The sequence below is a fragment of the Onychostruthus taczanowskii genome, unplaced genomic scaffold (assembly GCF_017590055.1).
Source record: "Onychostruthus taczanowskii isolate IOZ18803 unplaced genomic scaffold, ASM1759005v1 scaffold33, whole genome shotgun sequence".
NCBI classification, from domain to species: domain Eukaryota; kingdom Metazoa; phylum Chordata; class Aves; order Passeriformes; family Passeridae; genus Onychostruthus; species Onychostruthus taczanowskii.
In genome coordinates, this window is record NW_024500683.1 from 8,533,903 (window position 1) to 8,555,019 (window position 21,117).

General features: G+C 39.5%; 1 protein-coding gene across 2 annotated transcripts in view; it reads left to right on the forward strand.

Moving 5' to 3' along the window:
• The window catches only part of GCLC (glutamate-cysteine ligase catalytic subunit), a 36,292-nt gene that overhangs the window by 13,053 nt on the left and 2,122 nt on the right, over positions 1-21,117 (forward strand). Inside the window, exons 2-15 of one of the 2 annotated variants that reach the window (XM_041410599.1) lie at positions 1,198-1,310; positions 2,056-2,238; positions 4,822-4,935; positions 5,674-5,732; positions 5,825-5,961; positions 11,295-11,369; positions 12,193-12,309; positions 13,126-13,264; positions 13,770-13,882; positions 14,569-14,661; positions 15,381-15,485; positions 17,593-17,674; positions 17,772-17,875; positions 17,970-18,090. In XM_041410599.1, coding sequence (XP_041266533.1) covers positions 1,198-1,310; positions 2,056-2,238; positions 4,822-4,935; positions 5,674-5,732; positions 5,825-5,961; positions 11,295-11,369; positions 12,193-12,309; positions 13,126-13,264; positions 13,770-13,882; positions 14,569-14,661; positions 15,381-15,485; positions 17,593-17,674; positions 17,772-17,875; positions 17,970-18,090 — 1,555 coding nt within the window. The remainder of the gene's footprint in view (positions 1-1,197; positions 1,311-2,055; positions 2,239-4,821; positions 4,936-5,673; positions 5,733-5,824; positions 5,962-11,294; positions 11,370-12,192; positions 12,310-13,125; positions 13,265-13,769; positions 13,883-14,568; positions 14,662-15,380; positions 15,486-17,592; positions 17,675-17,771; positions 17,876-17,969; positions 18,091-21,117) is intronic. The other variant, XM_041410601.1, reaches the window with a different exon arrangement.

Sequence of the window (21,117 nt, forward strand, 5' to 3'; positions counted from 1 at the left end):
TAAGTCTTGGAGGCAGTGGTTCAAGAGCCTCCAGCAAAAGGCACTACCTCTCACTGCTGGCCCAGCTGGGGTTTGAAAGCCCTGAAAGCATTACTAGTACTCTGGTAATGCATTCCCATGTTTTTACATGGTAGGCAACACATCACAACTGGGGGCTGGTTTGTCTTTTGCACTTCCCAGAACATTGCTAAGCATCCTCTGACCTAGAGATATTAGCAAATAGAGTGTATCCATAAGTATTGAAGGGCTACAAGGTCCAAGCAGCTGTTAGGTTGCCAAGCTGGGTAGCATTCTAGAAGTCTTTACAGGGGCTTTGACAGCAAGTGTGCATGGAGATCAGGAAGTTTGAGACAGGGGTGGTCCAGGTTTGGCTACTTTCAGATAATGTCTGTTAGGGGAATATATTCTCTAGTGCTGGGATGCAGCAGTGCTGTCATGAGTGGCTTTTTGGATCTAGTGTGGGTTGCAGCTTGGAGCGGGGACAGGGGGAGAGCTCTGGGGACAAAGTATGCTGCTGGGCAGGAGGAGAAGAAAATGTGGCAGCCAAGCTGAATCAAGTGGAGGTGAAAACCACTGTGTTATGCGAAGAGCTGGAGTGTCATTATGACAGGACTGGTGCTGTCACCAACAGCTGTGGGCTTTCTGTGGTGCAAATGAGACACAGTGCTAGTCTTTGATAGCTCCAACAAGTGATGGGTGTAAATGGATTCTTGCAGAATAACTTTGGGGTTTTTTGTTTGTTTGGGGCTTTTTTTGTCAGCAGCAGAGACTGTAACTGATGGGATGACAGTGAAATGTTGGTGGGTTGCATATAGTTTGCATGGAGTTTTAATTCCTTCTGGAAATAATTCTGAATATTCTGAAATAGTTCTGAATAATTCTAGAATTTAATTCATCCAGAAATAATGTGGAGGCAAGTACAAATTCAGGATGTTTTTGGTGAAGCATCTTCGGTTAGAAATGGAAGGAAAGAAATTTCAAGGAATTTCAAGTCTTTATTCAAGATGAAATAAGCCTGCAGCCATCTTTGCCAGTACCGCTTACTGCATTCATAGTTAGTAATGTTTTTGAACCTTCATAAAGTTCAGTGTGACATATCTTTTTATTTCACTTGATGTTTAAAATTGTATGCCAGTGTGTTTGTGCCTGAAAAACCCTTGCTGTTTAATAGTTTGTTTTGTTTTTATTATTTACAAGGTGGAATATATGTTGGTAAAATTTGACCATGAAAATAAGAAAGTGCGTGTGTTACTCTGTGGTGAAGAAGTTCTTCAAACACTGCAAGATAAGGGGGAGAAGATAAATCCCAAGTGAGTAGCCGTTTCCAGTTTCTTTTTTTCTTTTATCCTCCTGTTATGATGCTGTGCAAAATACTGTTAACCTGGCTTAACATTCAAGTCTGCCATTGGTAAAACTGTAAACCAAAGATACTGATATTTTCAGATGAATCTGGGGTTCAGGAAGTGAAAGATTTTGAGCATACTTGCAGGCAGACCATGCACTTTTTGCTTTGAAATTACTATGCTTTGAAATAAAGGAGGATGTAATGGTGAGCCCACAGAAGTTGCCGTTTGGGTGCTCGTTTTGTCTTGCTCTGATTTTGTGTCCGTGTCTATGCAGTAATCCATGTCCCATAAAGTACTAACTCCTGTATCTCATGACTGCAGGAGCAAGTGAGGGCTGCATAGGGGAGGCCTGTTCTGTAGAACCACTCTCCCATTTTTGGAAGAACTAGAGTGTAGATGTAAGAATGGCAGGGAAGTTTTTCCTATCCTCTCCTGTGGAAAAGCAGCAGTGAGCAGTATTTTCTGGTTCTGGTTAAAACCCCAAGAAACAAAGCTTGAGGCAGATGCTAAGGGTGAGTGCAATTTGGAGTAGGCAAGTCCTGCTTATTGTACTACACAGCAACACTTGTTACTGCCAAACTGAACCTTGCTTTCTTTTCACCGCTTCCTGATGGTGAGGTACATGGGAAGGTACATTGTGTCCCTCTAAGTGGTACTAATTTCTGAAATTCTCACAAATAATTCATCAGTGACTCTTCTTTCATTATAGTCACCCAACACTCTGGAGACCAGAATATGGAAGTTACATGATTGAGGGTACACCTGGACAGCCATATGGGGGAACCATGTCTGAATTCAACACTGTGCAAGACAACATGAGGAAAAGACGGCAGGAGGCTGCTTCTGTACTCAAAGAAAATGAGGCTGTTTGTACCGTGACATCATTTCCAAGGTAAGATGGTTGTTCAAGTGTAATGCCATGTTTCCTGTTCTCCTTATACACTTTTTCTCCTTATTGCATACAGCTATACTGTTCAATGAAATAGAGAAAAATATTATTTGATTAAAGTACTTTGGCTTTTATGTTCCAGTCATGTTTCCTAAATTTTTTATTGCAACGAGACAAGTAAATAAGCATCTATTACATTTTTAGGTTGCTTCTAACCTGTGATGATTTTGTATTAGAAGAGAATACTGAATATTTGTAACACAAAGTGTTAACTCTAAAGAGTGGTCTACCACCTTGAGTTAATACAGAAAATTATATTGAAAAGGTTTCTCTTTACCTGTTTTGCAAACTGTGTTCTTTATAAGTAGCAGTTTTGCAAAACATGGCCAGTGGGATCTAATTTTAATACTACTTTTTCACTAAAGTACACGCAAGCTTCTGGTAGTTTAGGGCACCTGGACCTAGTACTTCTATTATACAATACTCTACTTACTGAATCTAGAAAGGAGAGCATCTCTCCTGGGTTACTAATACCCGTACAAAGGATAGATTTCATCCTTTTTATTGTTGTAAAGGAGTTCTTGAAGAAATTAAATTTAGAATGAGCTTCATTATCTAGGAGAAACTCTATTTTGTGAAATATTCCTTTGAAATATAATTCTAGGCAGAGATTTATTACATTCATTCTAACTAGCCTGGTCAGTGACATGAGTGAAGATAGTTATGCTTATAAAAGTTGCTCTGCAGTAGAAGAGAAGCAGCTGGCCTTATGGCTAGATTCTTGTGTAATACAGAATGCAATAGCCCGAAATTCTTGCTGAGAGTAGGAACAATACAAAATATGTCCTAGCAGCAGTGGTGCTAAAATATCTGCATAATGTCCCACAAATGCTGTTTTAAGAACACTCTTTGACAAAATTTACTTTCACTTTATTAGAGTTATACTAGATGTAATAAGAGTTTATTTAAAGTGAGTGGTTAAGTAGTTGTCAGTGTATTAGAGAACTGTGTTTTCTTCCCCTGCAACCTTACCAGGTCCATTATGTCATTTAAAAAGTTTAACATACAAATGTTTTGGACCCTGTCTTGCGGGGAATAAAGGGAGAGGAGTTGTTAATCCCTTTGTAGATACAGATAAATACTTTTTGCTTCACTGTAGGAGCAATACATTGAACTTCAGTGGAAGCCAGTAAGTAATAAAATGTAGTTTGTTTATGACTTATGGGTCATTCCAAACATGCTTTCATCCCTCAGAGATTGCTCTCCCTAGGCTAGCCTAATTTAGTTTATTATTTCTGCCTCTTGCTATCTTCCCATTCAAGTCCTTGTTGATTTGACTGGAGTCTTGCTAACATGAATTTCTGAGGTTTCATGGGGTTGAAGTTTTTTCCACATTGTCTCTACAATAACATGTACTTATGCTTGTGTGCATCTGGGCATGTACACATGTATGCAATAAAATCTGTGCATTTGAAAAGACAAAAAAACTTGTTAGAGTGCTGACAGAAGAAAGCTAAAGAAGCAAGCTTATTCAAATCAAAATAATTCAGTTAAAAGTGAACGATTTGAAAATGCTTAAATAATAAAAAAATATAGCTTAGGTACTAAATAAGTGTCCCTAGTCCCTAAATTTGTGAGCCATCACTGCTGGGCCAGAAAGTTGTTTTCTTTTTGAGGACTGGAGGGATGCAGTTTACAATATAGCACTTGGGTAAGTGATGAAGCTGGCTTTACAAGTTGTAGGACACCTTACTGAAACCAGGAAGAAGAAACAATATTGAAGATTAATAATATTCTCGGATGTCTGTTTCCTGATATTTTGAGTAGTTTGTTTGTAATTTTATCAGCTAACTTTTTTAACTATACAAATACTAGAGCCTTTCAACACAATCTTTGCCCTTTTTACTGTGCAACATGAAGAAACTAATCTGCTGCTTTACCTCAACCTTGTCAAATGTTCCTTTGTCTCAGCTGTACGGAGAGCTTATTCTTGTTTCAGGTGACTCTGAATCTTAAAATGGAGTTTCCCAAAGGGGAGGGATGTATTCTGATTAGCTTGCATATCTCTCAGCATTTTACACCTAATAGCTGCAATTTTTCTTTGCTTATGACATTTGTCTCATAGGGGTTTTCAGAGTTCTAGAAGTGTTATAACACTTAGGATATGTGTAGCACTTGAAACTGCCTCTAATTCTTACAGAGTTGGTTAAGCCTATATTTTAAAAGGGATAGATGGTTAAGAGTAGGACTGTATAACTTACTTTGGCAGTCAACCTGTATCCTCAAGATAAACTTTGAAGCAAGGAATGCAGCTGCACGTCAGTATTAATAACAAGCACTAACACACTAAAATGTGTGTGTACCCCACATAGTACTGAAGTTTCCTGCTTCAGCCACTGAAAATGTCCATGTTTGCTGTCTGATGATGGACTAGTGGGGTTTCTTTAAAAAAAAGGCTGTGTTAACTACTGTGGAAGGTGGTTGTTGGCTGGCTGTCTACTAGAATCCTAATCTCTGATCATCTGACCATTCTAAAATTACAGTCTGTTTTCATTACAGCTTGGATCTCATTGTTGTGTTACACAGGTTAGGCTGTCCTGGATTTACACTGCCGGATTGTATGCCAACACCAGTAGAAGGAGGAGCTTCAAAATCCCTTTTTTTTCCAGATGAAGCCATCAATAAACATCCTAGATTTGGGTAAGAATATTTGGGAAATTTGAGAATTCAAATATTTTGTCTCTACCTAAATATCGTAGACATATCTGCAAATTCTTTACATTACTGGAATAGAGAGCACTGTAGCTGATTGCTGCAGATATCAGAAGGACTTGGACAGAAGTGGTTGTGATGACATGTATTTTCTTTTCAAAGTGTCTTAAGAAAATTAATTGTTAAGTTAAAGGAACTTTATATAATCGTTCACACTGTTATGGGGCAAAAAGTGTTGATTTTGCTACTGCAAAATTGTTTCCAGTTTGAAGTCCTCTGCCTAAATGCTTCCATCATGGTTAATCCAGCTGTCCCTTAGGTCTGTCACACTGACATCTTTGTACCCAGTAGCTTGCCCTAGTTACTCTGAAATTGTACTTCTCACTGTAAAATGAGACTTTGGCCAATGAAAATCATTGTTTTAAAACTAAGCATACCTTTTAACTTGGACTTGTACTCTTCAGGTCTGTAACCTTTTACTGTTTTGTTAATATAGTACTTTGAAGTCCATTAAAGTAAGACTGACTTTACTGAAGAAAAATTCAGTGTTGTATTTTTTACAGTCTATCTTTAAACTAGGAAAATAAGCATCCCTAAGGAGAGTGTTCAAAATAAATAGGAAGTTGACATTCTGAAACCCGAAAAATTGTTTAGAAAGTAGCTGCAAAAATATTTGCATAAAGAGAAAATTTCATATCATTCAAAAAACATTTTCTTTTGTTGTAGTACACTGACCAGAAACATTCGACACCGAAGAGGAGAGAAGGTTGTGATAAATGTACCAAGTGAGTAAATTCAGTCTTATCTTTGTTCTTTTTCAAAATAATTGTTTAGTCTCATGCTCTTGAGTTACTGAGTGCCTGTATTTTCCACACAGTATTTAAAGATAAGAACACACCATCACCTTTCATTGAAACATTTCCTAATGATGATGGAGAAGCAGCAAAGGCAGCTAAGCCAGACTACATATATATGGATGCTATGGGTTTTGGAATGGGAAACTGCTGTCTCCAGGTAAAGTGCATCTGCTTTCAATATGTTACTACACATTGACTTCACTCAACACTTCCCTTTTTAAGACTTGTCTTCTGTCTACTTTCACTTTCTTCAATTGATGCATTGAACATCAGTGTGGCAAAAGGGGAGATAAAAGAACAGGTGGTATGTCTAGTAGTCTAGTCTTAAAATCCAACTATGTTGGGGTTTTGTGGCCGGATTTTGTTAGCAGAAGGGCTGCAGGGGTGGCTGCTGTGAGAAGATGCTTCTTCAATGAGAAGGAAGCCTCTCCCATGTCCAACAGAGCCAATGCCAAGACAGACCCACCATTGGCCGCGGCTGAGCCCACCAGTGACAGTGGTAGCACCTCTGAGGTACACAGAGCATGAAGGAGGGGAAAAACTGTGCAATGACACTGCAGGTAAAGATGGGAATGAGAATATGTAAAAGGAACAGCTCTGCAGGCACCAAGGCTAGTGAAGAAGTAGGGGGAGGAGATGTTCAAGGTAACAGAGCTGAGATTCCCCTGGGGCCTGCAGTGAAGATCATGGTAAGGCAAGAGGTTGGCATTGGAACCTGGGTCCACCTGCAGCCCCTGGAGGACCCCACACCAAAAAGGTGGATGCATGAAGGAGGTAGGACCTGTCACCCCATGGAGTACCCGTGCTGGAGCACTCAGTTCCTGAAAGATGAACCCTGTGGAAGGGACCCATGCTGGAGCAGTTAATTAAGTGTAGTACATGAGAAGGGCTGTTGTGGTTTAAACCCAGACAGCAAATAAGTACCATGCCATTGCTCCCTCATACACACATATACCCCCCTGGCCCCTGGTGGGATGAGGGGGAAAATCAGAAAAAGGTGAGACTTGTAGATTGAGATAAAAACAGCTAAATAATTGAAAGAAAATAAAAAATCATAACAATGGTAATGAAAATAAGGGGGGTTGGGGGGGAATAAAACTTGAGAAGAAAGTGATGCTGAGCAGAACAGATGCTCACAGCCTGCTGACAAATGCTCAGCCTGTCCCCAAGCAGCAATTGGCCCCTCCCAGCCAACTTCCCCAGTTTCTGTATTGAGCATGATGCCATATGGTATGGGATATCCCTTTGGCCAGTTCAGGTCCCAGCTGTGCTCCCTCCCGGCTTCTTGTGCAGCTGCTCACTGGCAGAGCATTGGAAACAGAGGTGTCCTTAATTTAGAATAAGCCCTGCTCAGCAAGAACTAAAACATCACTGTGTTATCAACATTATTCCCATACTGAATCTAAAACACAGAACTGTACCCAGCCACTAGGAACAAAAGTAATTATCCCAGCTGATGCCAGGACAAAGACTCATATTGGAGCAGTGAACATACTCATTTGGAGGACTGTCCCAGGGAAAGGACCGCACACTGAAGCAAGAGTGTTTGGAGTCCTCCCCCTGAGGGGGAAGGAGCAGCAGAGACAAACTGACCACTCATTCCTCATTCTCTTGCACTGCTGGGAGGGGAGAAAGTAGAGAATTTGCAAGTGAAGTGAATTTTAGGATTTAGTTTATATTTCTCATTGTTCTACTCTGATTTGACTTGTTATAAATTCATTTAATTTCCCCTAGTTATGCTTGTTTTTCCTGCGACAGTAATTGGTGGGTGATCTCCACCACACCAAGTTGGATCAGTGTTGATCTGCTGGAGAGTAGGAAGGCTCTGCAGAGGAACCTGGACAGGCTGGATCAATAGGACAAGGCCAGCTGTATGTGGTTCAGTAAGACAAAGTGCTGGATCCTGCACTTTGGCCGCCACAAGCCCACGCAGAGCTCAAGCTGGGGACAGAGTGGCTGGACACAGGTCCTGGGAGGAGCAGCTGTTTAACCTGGAGAGGAGGAGGTTCAGGGGAGACCCTCCCACTGTCTGCAGCTGCCTGAAAGGAGGCTGGAGCCAGGCTGGGGTTGGCCTCTTCTCTCAGGCAGCCAGTGCCAGGACAAGAGGAAATGGCTTCAAGCTGCAACTAGGGAAGTTTAGGTTGGACATCAGGAAGAAATTCTTCAGAGAAGGGGTGATTAGATACTGGAATGGGCTGTCCAGGGAGGTGGTGGAGCCACTGTACCTGGAGGTGTTTAAGGAAGTACTGGATGTGCACTCAGTGCCATGGTCTAGTTGGCCAGGTGGTGTTCATAGGCTGGACTCAGGGATCTCAGAGGTCTTTTCCAGTCTTGCTGATTCTGTGTTGTCTCCCTGGCATTACCTTGATCCTTAAGCCTTCTGTTACATTTTCTCTTCCCTGTCCAGCAAAAGAGGGGAGTGATTCAATGGCTTTGGTGGATATCTGGCATCCAGCCAGGGTCAGTCCAATACCACCAGGTTTATTCACTTGCTTTATGGGGAGTTTTTTCTAATTTTTTTTGCTAATACTCAAACATAATTGAATGACTGGCTGAGACAGTTTCTTGAACTGGTCAAACCGCATTTGATCAAACACCTGCTCCTGAAACTCCAGCAATTTTTTGGGTGTGAAAAGTCATCCTCTACTCTGGTCATCTTTTAGGCATGACCAAAGGACGCTGCAGAGATGGAAACTGAGCTGTCTTGTAGGAATGGGAGAGGTTTTTTAGTTACTCATTTGGGTGTTTTCCCTCTTCTGCACCTTAGAACAGCAAAAGCAGGGAGTGGAAGAGGTTGTGGGAATGTTTAAAAATAAGTAGCTTTCTGCTTTTGTTTAATTTTATTTCATTTACAAACATCATGAATTCCTATATGAAGTTTCTCATTCTTAAATATTTTTAGCTATCTGCTAAGGAGTTGTCTTCTCACTGCTTGTACCACAAATTACCAAATCCCTGTGGGAAATTGTCTTCTCTGACTGTGATGTTTTTTGATTCTGTTTTCTCTCATTTGAACATGCCCACTTTCTGTGTTTTTTAGTAATTTGCCTGAGTTATTCCTGTCTTGCAGTATCTTCCCTTTAAATCCAGGTGCTGAATATTAAGAGTGCTTTAATCCTTTCATTTTTTGTTTGCTTTAAATGTTTCTCTGATGCTGGGCAGTAACACCTTAGGTAATCATGGTGTATTTGACTCTTGATAAAATGTGCCCGTTGCCACCACAGTCTTGGAAGCAGAGCTAGGAAGAGGCTAGTGTTAACTCTCTATAGGATTCTCTAGACTCTTCTTGTTTCATAGCAAGGACAGGAAAAAACGTCATAAAAAGCACTCCCTTTGAGAAACTACAGAAGCTGTATAAATAAAAGTTCTCGACCGGTGCTACATATGGTTTCTTGTCACTAGGGCAAATCAGGGTGAGATACCTGATGAGATAGTGAAGTGTACATAATACTCTGTGGTTTTACAGGGTGTTACTTTGCCATGGTTTATTTTCTACCATCTCTTATTTAAGATCAATAAAAGAAATCCAGCCTTATTCAGTCATTGTATGAATTTTAAAAACATTATTAAAGGAGTACTATTTTACTCTTGCATACTGCTACATTTTATTATTACATTATGGTAATAAGTGGCCAGATTCAAAATTGGTAGCCCTGTAATCATCAAAGGGAAAATGAAAAGGCTGGCAGCTGCTTCTGTATCAACTGATAATTCCTGATAACTGGCTAGAAGAAAACATGTATTGCCCATCTATTTTTGTAAGGTAATTTGTAGTATATATACTTCCTTTCGTGTTTGGGGGGTGGTCTGTTGGTTTGGTTTTTGTTCCTTTTTTTTTGTACTGCACACCAGGCTACAACTTGGTTTGATGCATTTCCAGAGGTAAAAATAATGTCCTGATGAGCTTGGGCTGGGGTGGCCTGCACTGGCAGAGCATATAGCCCTTCTGGAGAAGATAGCCTTGCCCTTTTCCTCTCTGATGGGACATTTGCCTAGAAACCATGTTGAATCTCAGATTTAATGTGGTTTGGAATAAACATAAAAGGAAAGAGGAAGCAAATATCACTGTCTGGGGTAAGAGTGTAGGTGTTCTGTCAACCCACCCCCACTTCAAGGCTAGCTCTCTAGTGCTGAATTTCCAAAATTAATGATGAGAAATAATACTTAGCTGCTTTTCTGCAAGATAATTACTTAGTCTTGTCTTTTAACCACCTAGGTTTTTGTTAGTTTGTTTTTTTTTCTGAAAAACAACAAAACAAGCCACTTGGAGGATAGACACAGAAGGAATATTTTATCCACAGCACAGCTGTTTTCTAATTTGGGATGTTTTAATGAATATTTGATGAAGATTTAAAAGGACAAACACAAATAAATCCCATATTTCCCCAATATCATCATCATCAACACCCCCCAAAAAATCCATCACTGAGGCACCAGGGAGCTTAGGAGTTTTGGAGGAATTTGTTGGTTGGATTATTTTGTAGTCTTTCTTGAGGTGCAGTTTGGTTTAGTGGCAAGCTGAGATGAAAATTTGTGTTTTGTGGGTCATTCTAATTACTATCCTTGGAAGAGGAAAGCCTGTGTACAACTGGAATTCTTCAGGACAGCAAGCAGAGATATTGGTATAGAGCTGAAGCCTCTTGGTATAATGTTATGATAGTACAGGTGTACGTTCCCATCTAAATTTTTTTCTGATCTGTGAATACATAACCTGTGAAGACAAAGGGAGTTTTGAGACTGATCACTCTGTGCATATTTTAAATTCATAAATTGTTGGTTTACAAAGTCTAGAGGGTCAGATCTGCTACTAGAAATGTGTATTTGTTTGATGCTGCTCTGAGTAAATGTCACAAAAATATTACAAAGGAGTTACCTATTCCAGTGACCTATCTGATGTAGGTCTTCCAAAGCATTAATGTCTTCTGCAAATAATATTTATTTTCTATTTTTTTGCTGGGTTCTAGCCTCTGATACAGAAAAAGATGGACTTTTTTTTAATATAATGAAAATTACAGTAGACACACAGATACTCTTTTTTTCCCCACAGTTTTTCAGGATCAAAGGCATCTTGAAATGTTCTTTAAAACAGGATTCGCGTCACATAAAACAAATGTTAAATCTACAATAGAGTCTTGACTGTTGTTCTAAGTAAGTAGGTTCCTGGCTTACTTCCTGAAGGTGCATTACTCACCCATGTGTATTCTAGATGTTAACTCAGTTTTTTTTTATTCTGGCAAGTATACTCAGCCTCACCATAGAAGCATTATGGTCTGAAATCTTTTAATGAACATGGAAGTGTATGGAAAGAAGCTTGTAATATAAATGCTACTGATAGGTGGGGCAGAAATGTGTCTGAGACTTAGGGGGAAAAACCACACAAAACCAAACAAAAAACCCTAAAATTTTTGGTATATGAATAATTTTAAATCTAGGAAGACTGTGCTTGTTGTATGGACAAAAATTTGATAGCAACTGTACATCTTCCAACAGGTAACTTTTCAGGCTTGCAGCATTTCCGAAGCAAGGTATCTCTATGATCAGCTAGCTACGATTTGTCCCATTGTGGTAAGTAATGGACATCTGTCAGAGGAACTCTTCTTAGTAGCAGAATCCACTATATATTAAAAAAAATAATACCCAAGTTGCAAGCTCACAAATTGGGTACTCTGGGAGAAGGCTCTTTCTAGGTTGCCATGTGAGTCATGTTAACTATTTAATGTGCAAATGACACCTAAAACAGATAATGTCTGTTCCTTCTTGGTCCTTGATTCCATGAAAGCAAGGCAAGCTTGCTCCTTAAAACAATTTTTGATTTTTCAACTAGTGTTGAAAACCTTCTGGTGCTACAGAGGATTTCAGCTTAAGTTGTTTAAATCTGTCCCGATTTATAAGCACGTTGTCATAAACAACTGTTTGTAACAGGAGTTATGAAACTAAAGTATCTGTCTGGTCTGAGTGATGAGTAGATCCTGCCCTGAGTGAGGTATGTTCCAGCTGTGTTACTAAGGTGCTTGGCCAAACAAAAATAAACAAAATAAAATGATTGCCAGGTGAACTTCGGAAGTGAGCAAGCAGAATACTTGCTGATTTGGCTCAAAAGTGCTTCTGCCAGTGTAATTTTTGCATTCCTTAAATGCTGATCTGTAGAGGTGAAACATTTGGAGAGTGTCAGAAGCCACTTCAGGAAGCTAACGCTTGACCCCAGGCATTTTTAGGAGGCAGGAGTTGAGATATTTCTGGTTGTACAGGCTTTGGCTGGATGTTAAACTGATATATATATATGTATATATACTTCCGTTCCTTCTGGATCCCTTTCCAGTGGGGTTGTATTTTTGCTTTTGGTTCCTTGGCCTGTCCTTTGTTTTGATGTCAGGCTGTTCCGTTTTAGATGGCGTTGAGTGCTGCGTCTCCATTCTACAGAGGCTACGTGTCTGACATTGACTGTCGCTGGGGAGTGATCTCCGCTTCCGTGGACGATCGAACGCGCGAGGAGCGAGGGCTGGAGGTCAGTCAGGGTACCTAGTAGCTGTCTGGGGTTTTTTGGGCAAAAAAGTTAAATCCCCTTTAGCATCAGATTCTGCTTGTGCTTATCAAATCCCTAGTGAGGGGATGTGATGGTCTTTGTGGTAAATACAGGAAAGACGGTGTAAACACTCGCCTTGGTTGGTCAGTTTGTGTTAACAAAGACATATTTTTAATTAGGTATGGAATCCCAGTCTTCCACAGCTGGCTGAAAAGGGCCCCAGTGATGAAACTTTCTAATTTATGTTTGAGCCCAAAAGGCAAAAATTGCACTAGATTAAATAGTGGGTGCTGCTGAGTAGTATAAACTAGAACTAAATCAAGAGAGTTAGGTATCAGAACTTGTAGAGTTTCTCTAAGCAGGAATTTTCATTCAATGCACTTACAAAATTACATAAAATAAATAATTTTTTAATTTACTTGAAATATTTCTTGAACTACTTATTTTAAGGGCATTTCTAATAGTGTGCACATAGTGAACAGCTGGTATATGTTTACTGCCAGGTGCTTGGGGTGATGGCATATTACATCAGGAAAACATTTCTACATCTAGAGAATTTTGGTAAATGTGTGGTGACTAATTTTTTGCTCAGATATATATGTCTGCAAACAAAATAGTCATAATTCCAGAATCACTTTATATTGAGCCTATTTAAGACTCGTGCTTTTAATAATTTTAATTGAGGTGGTAGGGGTTTTTAAATAGGATAATAATTCTCAACATAAGTGTCATTAGTGAGCAAAACTTAGGTAACATTGTTAACAAGCTGTTAAAATATTGTATTCTTAAATTATATAGCCACTGAAGAACAACCATTATAGAATCAGTAAATCCAGATATGATTCCATAGACAGTTATCTATCTGAATGTGGTGAGAAATACAATGACATTGATTTGACAATAGACAAAGATATCTACGAGCACCTAATAAAGGAAGGTAAGTGTTTGCTTCATTATGAGCAGGTTAAGTGTGTGGGGATATTTTACTGTTTTTGTTGTTGTTTGTTACAAACACTGTGCAGCTCTCAAGAGTGATTCATACTCAGGAAGTAGCTGTGCAGAGTGGTCTTGAGAGTTGTTTAAAAAGGATTAATTTGTAACAGAAACTGTCCCTAATGCAACATACTGAGTTTCTCAAGCTGGAATTAATGTTTTATTTTTATGGAGAGAGCCGAACTGGTTTAGGAAACAGGGCACAGAATGCATCAGAAAATGGGAAGAATGGTAGCTACACCAATACTGCCATTTCCAAACAAGAGCCTGTTTGATTTGGGTTTTTTTGCTCTTTTTAATCATTTCCTTCCTTCCTGAAGTCATCACTGTAACAGGATGTGGTGGGCTGAGGTAGCACTGCAGTGTTAGATGTTTTCAGTCTTGAAAAAAAAAAATCCTGGAGCCTGTTTTGATATGTATGAATTTTTGTTTGAATTTTCATTTTGTAGGTATTGACCACCTTTTGGCACAGCATATTGCACACTTGTTCATTCGAGACCCATTGACTTTGTTTGAGGAGAAAATACATCTAGATGATGCAAATGAATCCGACCATTTTGAGGTTATGTCTAATTTAGAGGAATTTAATAAATATAGATATATATATAATTGCTTATCTTCATAATACTAAATTGGAGGATGGTTATATTAGCTAAGAATTTTTTATTAATTTTTCACTTGAGTTAGTTTTAGCATATGACTTTGCAGTTGTAAGCACATTCATTCATTTTATCTTTTATTTAGAAGGTGATAGCTTATACTTTAAACTAAAATAAAATATGAAGAGCCTATGCTATGTATATATATGAGCCTGTAGCTATGTATATAAATGTTAAGGGGAACTGTCAATTTTTAAAGCTTCCTGAAACCTGGTTTATATTTCATTTATGTAGAAATCTCTCTTTTACAGCTTTATGGGGTAATAGCTGTGGTAATGTTAGGCCTTTTTAGTTCAATGTGTCAGCCTCTCGTGAAAAAATAAAGTCAGCTTCATGCCAGTGCCTTAGTATCTTGTACATAATAGTCAATCAAAGCAGCATGAGAAAGTACAACGTATTTGCTCCTAGGTTGGGTAGTTGTACTGTGGGCTTTAGGAAATTACAGCACTTACTTGGGAACCACTTCTCTAATCTGCTACACTGTTCCACGGAAAACACTAGGACTCTAGTTATCTGCTTATTTTTCTTCAATTATATTATAGAATGATGTGCATCTTGATTGTGACAGATTATTTCATGTGCTTTGCAGAATATTCAGTCTACAAACTGGCAGACAATGAGGTTTAAGCCACCACCTCCAAATTCAGATATTGGATGGAGAGTGGAATTCAGACCTATGGAGGTAAGGAAGACATCAGTATGTACAAGAGCACATTTCCTTTTAAGTGGAAAAGTACCAGGCATTCTGCCATCCAGTATCAAACTCCTGTTACTTGTGCTGCGTTTTCTCCCCTTTGATTTGCTAGATGCAAGTGAAGTGGACAGCACTATTTAATCTGACATGGACTGTGGGAATGTAACTGACAGGAGAATCCACTGCAGTACATCAATGCATGCTAATGGATTTGGGGTGATGGGTAAAGGAATTAGGCTTGTATTAAAGCAGCAGCAAACAAAGCCCCATTTAGCTTCTAGAGACTGTATTTCTCTAGTACATTTCCTGGTACTGAACAATTCCACTGTCACAGTTCTGGTTTTTTCACAAAGTGCTTTTATTCTATAGTTGTCTGTTTATAAGCTCTCTGAATTTAATCCTTTTAGAGTGGAAATTTAAATGCTGCTATACTTCTGTAATTAGAGAGCCTGAAGGTGCAGGTTATTAGTCTTTTGAAACACAAATGTGCTTTGCATCGAATTGCAGGGTTGAGTTTGTTGCAGCATGTGCGTGCTTTGTGCGCTGGAAGTCGCTGCTGGTGATTGCACGCGTGGATCGCCCCTCGGCGAGTACAGCCTGTGTGAACACAAGTGCCTGCATGAACATCGGAGTCAGCTGGTCCAGACTGTCCTTGCATGAGTGTGTTCCCACTAAAGTAATTGAATCTCTATTCCTTTCATGTCTAGGTCCAGTTAACAGACTTTGAGAACTCTGCTTATGTTGTGTTTGTGGTATTGCTAACCAGAGTGATTCTGTCATATAAACTGGACTTTCTCATTCCTTTGTCCAAGGTAGGTGTGAAAGATCAGATCTGTTAGAACTAAATGTAATGCATCAAGTCTGATTTTTATCCCCTGCAAGCTAGGAAATAATATTTGTCCACTTACAGAACAGTCATTTTTCTCTTCCTGTCAGTTTTCATCTGTACCAGTACTTTGAATTAATGTAAACTCTACAATATTAAGCAAATATTTTCCTGCTGTCTCATGGAATTAAACATCAACAAATGCTGTAGGAATTTCTGTGGTGCCTAGCATGGAACTACTGCAGAAATGTTAAGAAATAGCGTTGTCACAAGGCTGTTTTGAGGCTGGGAAAGGGCATGTTTCCCCCATTTTTACATGGAGGGGAGAAATATGTGGAACTCAAAATAAAAACTTTAGACTTATCTTAACATGAATATTGCCTGTGTCTGATGCTCTTACTCTGTGTTTTGTTTATATCTAGTGGGGAGGGAAAGGAGGAGTTCAGCACGCTTAGTGTTACACAGGATTTGACTGGAAACAAACACTGCTGATTCTGGTCACAACTGTGGCTTGTCTTTAGACAGACAAAGCCATGCAAAATGTACTTTTTCCTTAATCTTGCCCTCACAACTGCTGAACTGTTTTGTGTCAAACTGTCCTTGCATGTCCTTTTTCTGAGGCACTTTACCAAAAAATGTCTTTTTGTATGGATGTTCCTGTGATGTTATAGGTAGCTTTAAAAAAGATCTTGAAGGGCAGGAGGCTTTTGACACTATGCTAGAAAATCCAGCATAGCCATAGGTATCGATACCAGTGGCTTTCACAGAGTTTTTTTAATTGAAATGGAGAAAAATATTGAAGTTGTAAATTTACAGTAATCATGCCATACATACATGGTATGATTTGGTATGATTTCTAAAAGGAGATGTCAGGGAGTTCAGACTCCATGAATAATCCAGCAATTTAGCAGTTAGATTACATAAATACATTGTTATTTGAGTGTCTCAAAAGCACAAAACTTTTAACTGCCAGTTAAGAATGAATAAGAGATCAGGTGGTGAAAGAACCTGAACAGAAGTGGAGCGCGGGGGGGCTTAAAATTGCTTGAGCTTGCCAAGCAATTTGGCAGGTAATACAACACAGAATTGCACAACCATTGGTAAGCCTGCCTCTTTCAAGTAAAATAATAGGGGGTTATGGGGCTAATCTCACGCTAATCTTGGCTGTCTGATTGAATGTGGTTGAACACTCATCAGCTGGGACTGGAGTTCTTTCAAACTTTCAAAGCAACCTGTTGTGTAAATAGGTTTCATAATATAAAATTAATTGAAAACAAAGGTTTGAAAGGTAAGAAGTAAGTGAAGATTTTGCATAGCCTTCAGTTAAATATCAGACAAAGAATTCAGCAAATTATATCTCTTTTTTCTGAAGACAGTATGGCAAAGCTAATGTCCAGAAGCTGTATGATGTTAATTAATTCCCTGAGAACACACCCACCAAAGAACTTGGACAAAATCTTCCATCCAGAAAGACAGAGCAATGCTTATGTCATTCGCAGAGCAAATGTTGTAGTTTGGGGGACTTTGGAGAAGCCTGAAATTAAGAACTTTTTTTGCTGGCAATCTAAGTTTAAATAGCTAACATGTTTGGGATGGAATAGATACAACTCCCATACAAACTTACTTGAATGCTGTTTCTGAATGTTTGTTTAATACCGTGATAATTCTTCTAAAGATAGTGATGAGTTTGTTAATCAAAGTAGCAAATTATGGCTAGGGAAATTGAAATTTTTTTCTTTCATACTTAGTTAAATTGCATCGAAATATGCAAAGTAGTCTTCCAGAAGGGATGTAACCTGTGAATTGTAACTGTTCCTGTGTTTTCATCCAAACTGAAATTAGCATAGCATATTCTCTAACATGATACCATTACCTATTCTGCTGGAGACCCAGTTTCATAAAATGTCATCTGTTGATGGGTTTGTCCTGGACACTGAAGAATGAAATAAAATTTAGCTTCACAGTTTGACCTTGTGTGATGAAATAGTAAGAAATATAGTATCTATTTCAACTTACAAAACACAAATGTGACAGTTTGGTAGAATCCTGCTTTTCTAAAATGTCGCAGATCTCTGAAATGTTTTTTTTGCCAGGTGGATGAAAACATGAAGGTGGCCCAGAAAAGAGATGCTGTACGACAGGGAATGTTTTACTTCAGAAAAGATATATGCAAAGGTATCACATCAAGTAATCTGACTAACATTGTTGTGGCTGTTTAGAACATGCCTTGCCTTTTAACCATTTTTTTCCTTTCCCTTTGTCACACGCGAAGGTGGAAATGCTGTTTTGGATGGATGTGGCTCTGCACAGAATGGGACAGGCACTGACACAGAAGAGTACACCTTAATGAGCATTGACACAATTATCAATGGGAAGGTAATAGCCTCTTTTACCTGGAACACATTCTGTTCTACCCTCCCAGAAACCAGACTGAGTATGTGTTTTATGCTGGTTCTGTTGTCTTTCACAGGAAGGAGTCTTTCCTGGTTTGATCCCAATTTTGAATTCCTATCTTGAAAACATGGAAGTGGATGTGGATACAAGATGCACCATCCTAAACTATCTGAAGCTAATCAAAAAGAGAGCCTCTGGTATGTTTGATATTTTTGGACATTGACTTTCTTGACATTTTTCTACTTTCAGTTGGATAACACTGATGGGACCTGTGGATGTCTCATTAGCTGTTGAATCATTAGAGTAAAGGACTGGAGTGTGTTCTCTGGCTTAAATGTTGTCCTGTCTATTTTTGATCTTTAATGTTTAGTGATCCTTTTTAGAACTTAAATTCAGAGTAATTGATAGAGTAACAATCATGGTTTAGGGGGTAGTATGTACCCAGTCCTCGATTTTGCTTTTCAACACCATTTACTGCTGTTTTGCCACTGTGTTGTCCACTTTATAGTAGTTTAAACATACACTAGTCCACTTTGCCTTGTCACTTGAGTGTTGTAAGAGTATTCGAGGCTGGGTCTGACAGCTTGCCTGATACGACTGGTGTGACTCCAAAGCATTCATAAGTGTAAGCTCAGGTCTGCTAGACCATGGGACCTAGACTTTAGCTCACTGATAAGGTCCTTCTGTAAGTAGCAGAACTCCTTCAAGAGCAGAGCAGGCTCTTCCACAGTCTTTCCCATGTTGCAATGTTTTTCAATACAGGTGTATAATGACTGATTTCTTCTTAAAATGCAGCAGTGTAATGAGTAAAAGATGCAGGCTAAACTTAATTCAGAGCTGTGTGCTTAGCTCAGTCTGCACCAACTTTTTAACTTTTCTGTGTAAATCCCCTGCATAACTGCATTGATGTAAATTTAGCTAGATAGTTAATTATAGCCTCCTAAGTCAATAATGGGTTTTTTTTCTTAGCCCTCTTCCCCCCCCCAGTTTTAAACTAAAGTGCTGCATTCCTTTTTAATTCCTGAAAATTGCTGTAGAAGCTTCTAGCTAAAGACCTTTCCAAAGCTGAGGTGGAAATCAGGATTTTGTCTTACCTGGTAATTCACTACTTCAGCAGTTCTTCAGAATGGTAACATGCTTTTAAACATTCCCTTTTCTGTTGTTTGGGGGTTTTTTTCCTTCAGAGAAATGATCTTGAGAAAACAAGGAATCCATAACTGTAGTAGGCCTTTTTCCTAAGGCCTAGTGACCAGCTGCAGGTGTTCCCCACCAAAGAAAAGCTTTGCTACCTGGTGCAAAGTTGCAGTCATTGCAAAAGTCAGCTTCTGTGTTTACACAGACCTAAAAGCTGTGAGAGTGAGGTTGATAAGAGTGTAGGGTTTGTAGTTCAGGTCTTATGAACTGAAATGACTTTTAAATGAAGCTTCTTAAGAGCTAGAATTCACAGAATAAAAAAGCATTAGGTATTGTATTACTGTGCCATGATATTTCTCAGTTGTGAGCTTTGGATTATTCCAGTTTACTCTTTATCTTAAATCAAATGTTCCTTATCCACAGCCTGTTTTGTATGAGTCCTATCCACAAAAAGTGGCCATTTTTCAGATTTCTCCAATGGTGAGCACAGCATTCCTGAGTTAAGACCACCAACACCTTAGTTGCTGTGGCTGTAACCTTCCCTGGCATAATTCATTTGAGCTTCAGTCACCTCCTCTCCTGCAGCACAGCAAGGTATTACCCTCCTGGTCTCTGTATAGCTGGTGTGTGACTGCCACCACTCAGTGAGACTACAGATCTGCTAGGCAACTGCTGACCACCACCAGTTATTATTAATGAAAGCAGTACTGAGGTAGCAGCACCAAGTGGTCCTTGTCCTGGTGTGCTCTCCTGGCTGCCTGCGGTGCAGTAATCACAGAGCTTGATGAGCATTCACAGATGTGATTTCCATGATCTTTGCCTTGCCTTTCTTGAAGCACTTACACTTTTGCTCCCCCTAAAGTCATATAATAAGAAATTACACACTTCTATTATATGCTTTTTGAAAAAACTGTACTTTTTCATGTTTAAATGCTCTTCACAGTTATTCCATGATATGCCTTCTAGTTCCTGTGTTGTAGGATCACGTTTATCTACTCACTTGTCATCAGCATTCATAATCGTGTGGATAATTGCTGCTCCTGAACTTAGAGTTGCCTTTGCCTCTCCTTGCCTGGAAGGTGTCTCACCCCTTGTCGGTCGGTGGTGCCGCAGGTTCCTGTGCGGGCTGCGCTCCCGGTGCGGGGCTGCCGGGCCGCTAGGTGTCCGTGTTGCTGTGCGCTGGACGCTGCCCGGCTCCTGCAGCGCGGCGCCTGCACGGCTTGCGCCTCAGTCGTGTCTCTTCCTTCTTCGCCCATCTCCTGCCTCCAATGACTTTCCTGCAGGCCCCCTGCTTCTCGTTGGTGTCAGAAAGTTTTCATATTGAGTTTTTAGTGCCTTCAACAAATAAAGCCTCTTCGGTAATTTTTTTCCTGACTTCTTATGTAGAAGTGTAAACTCTGGCCTCATTCCTTTAAAACATTACTTCTGTTTTTTGAAGCACATTTTGATTTCTAGTAACCTTTTTTATTCTTCTTTTTTTCCCAGTATTTTTCTGCAATTTTTCTGGTTTATCTTCATGTACATCTGTTCAAGACCACTGCTAGGATATTTTTAAATAATGTTGGATTATTTTTACTTTTTATTTGTGTGTACCTTCATGCTTTCTCTAACTTGATTCCTCTTGTTTTTTATAATATTCTTAAGCCAAAGACTTCTGTAGTGGAAGCCCTTGACTCTTTCCACTCTCACAGTGAAGCTGATGTTCTGGTAGCTAGCCATGGAAGTTTTTCTAGGCTCTTTGAGCATTCCATCAGCCCATCTTAATGTCTTAACAGTCAGACTCACCTTAAAGTTGTAGTAGTTAAGGTTTGCTTACATGTGCTGCATTCAGGAGCAAGATTCAGCAGCCTGGACTCTGGTGTGCAGCCAGCCCCCAGCTGCCGCTTCATGGGGATTCCAGTCTCCTGCAAGTGGTGTGTGTCATTCAGTGACGTTTTACAGAGGTGCTGGGGGCCCTTAGGTACCTGCTGACCAACCCAAGAACTGTGGAGTGAAGCAGAGGCACTGTGTACAAACCAGAAATTGGTATAATTGAGAACCAGCCTATTTTTTGCTGGAGTAGCTGCCAGAGGGAGAAAGAATAATAAGCC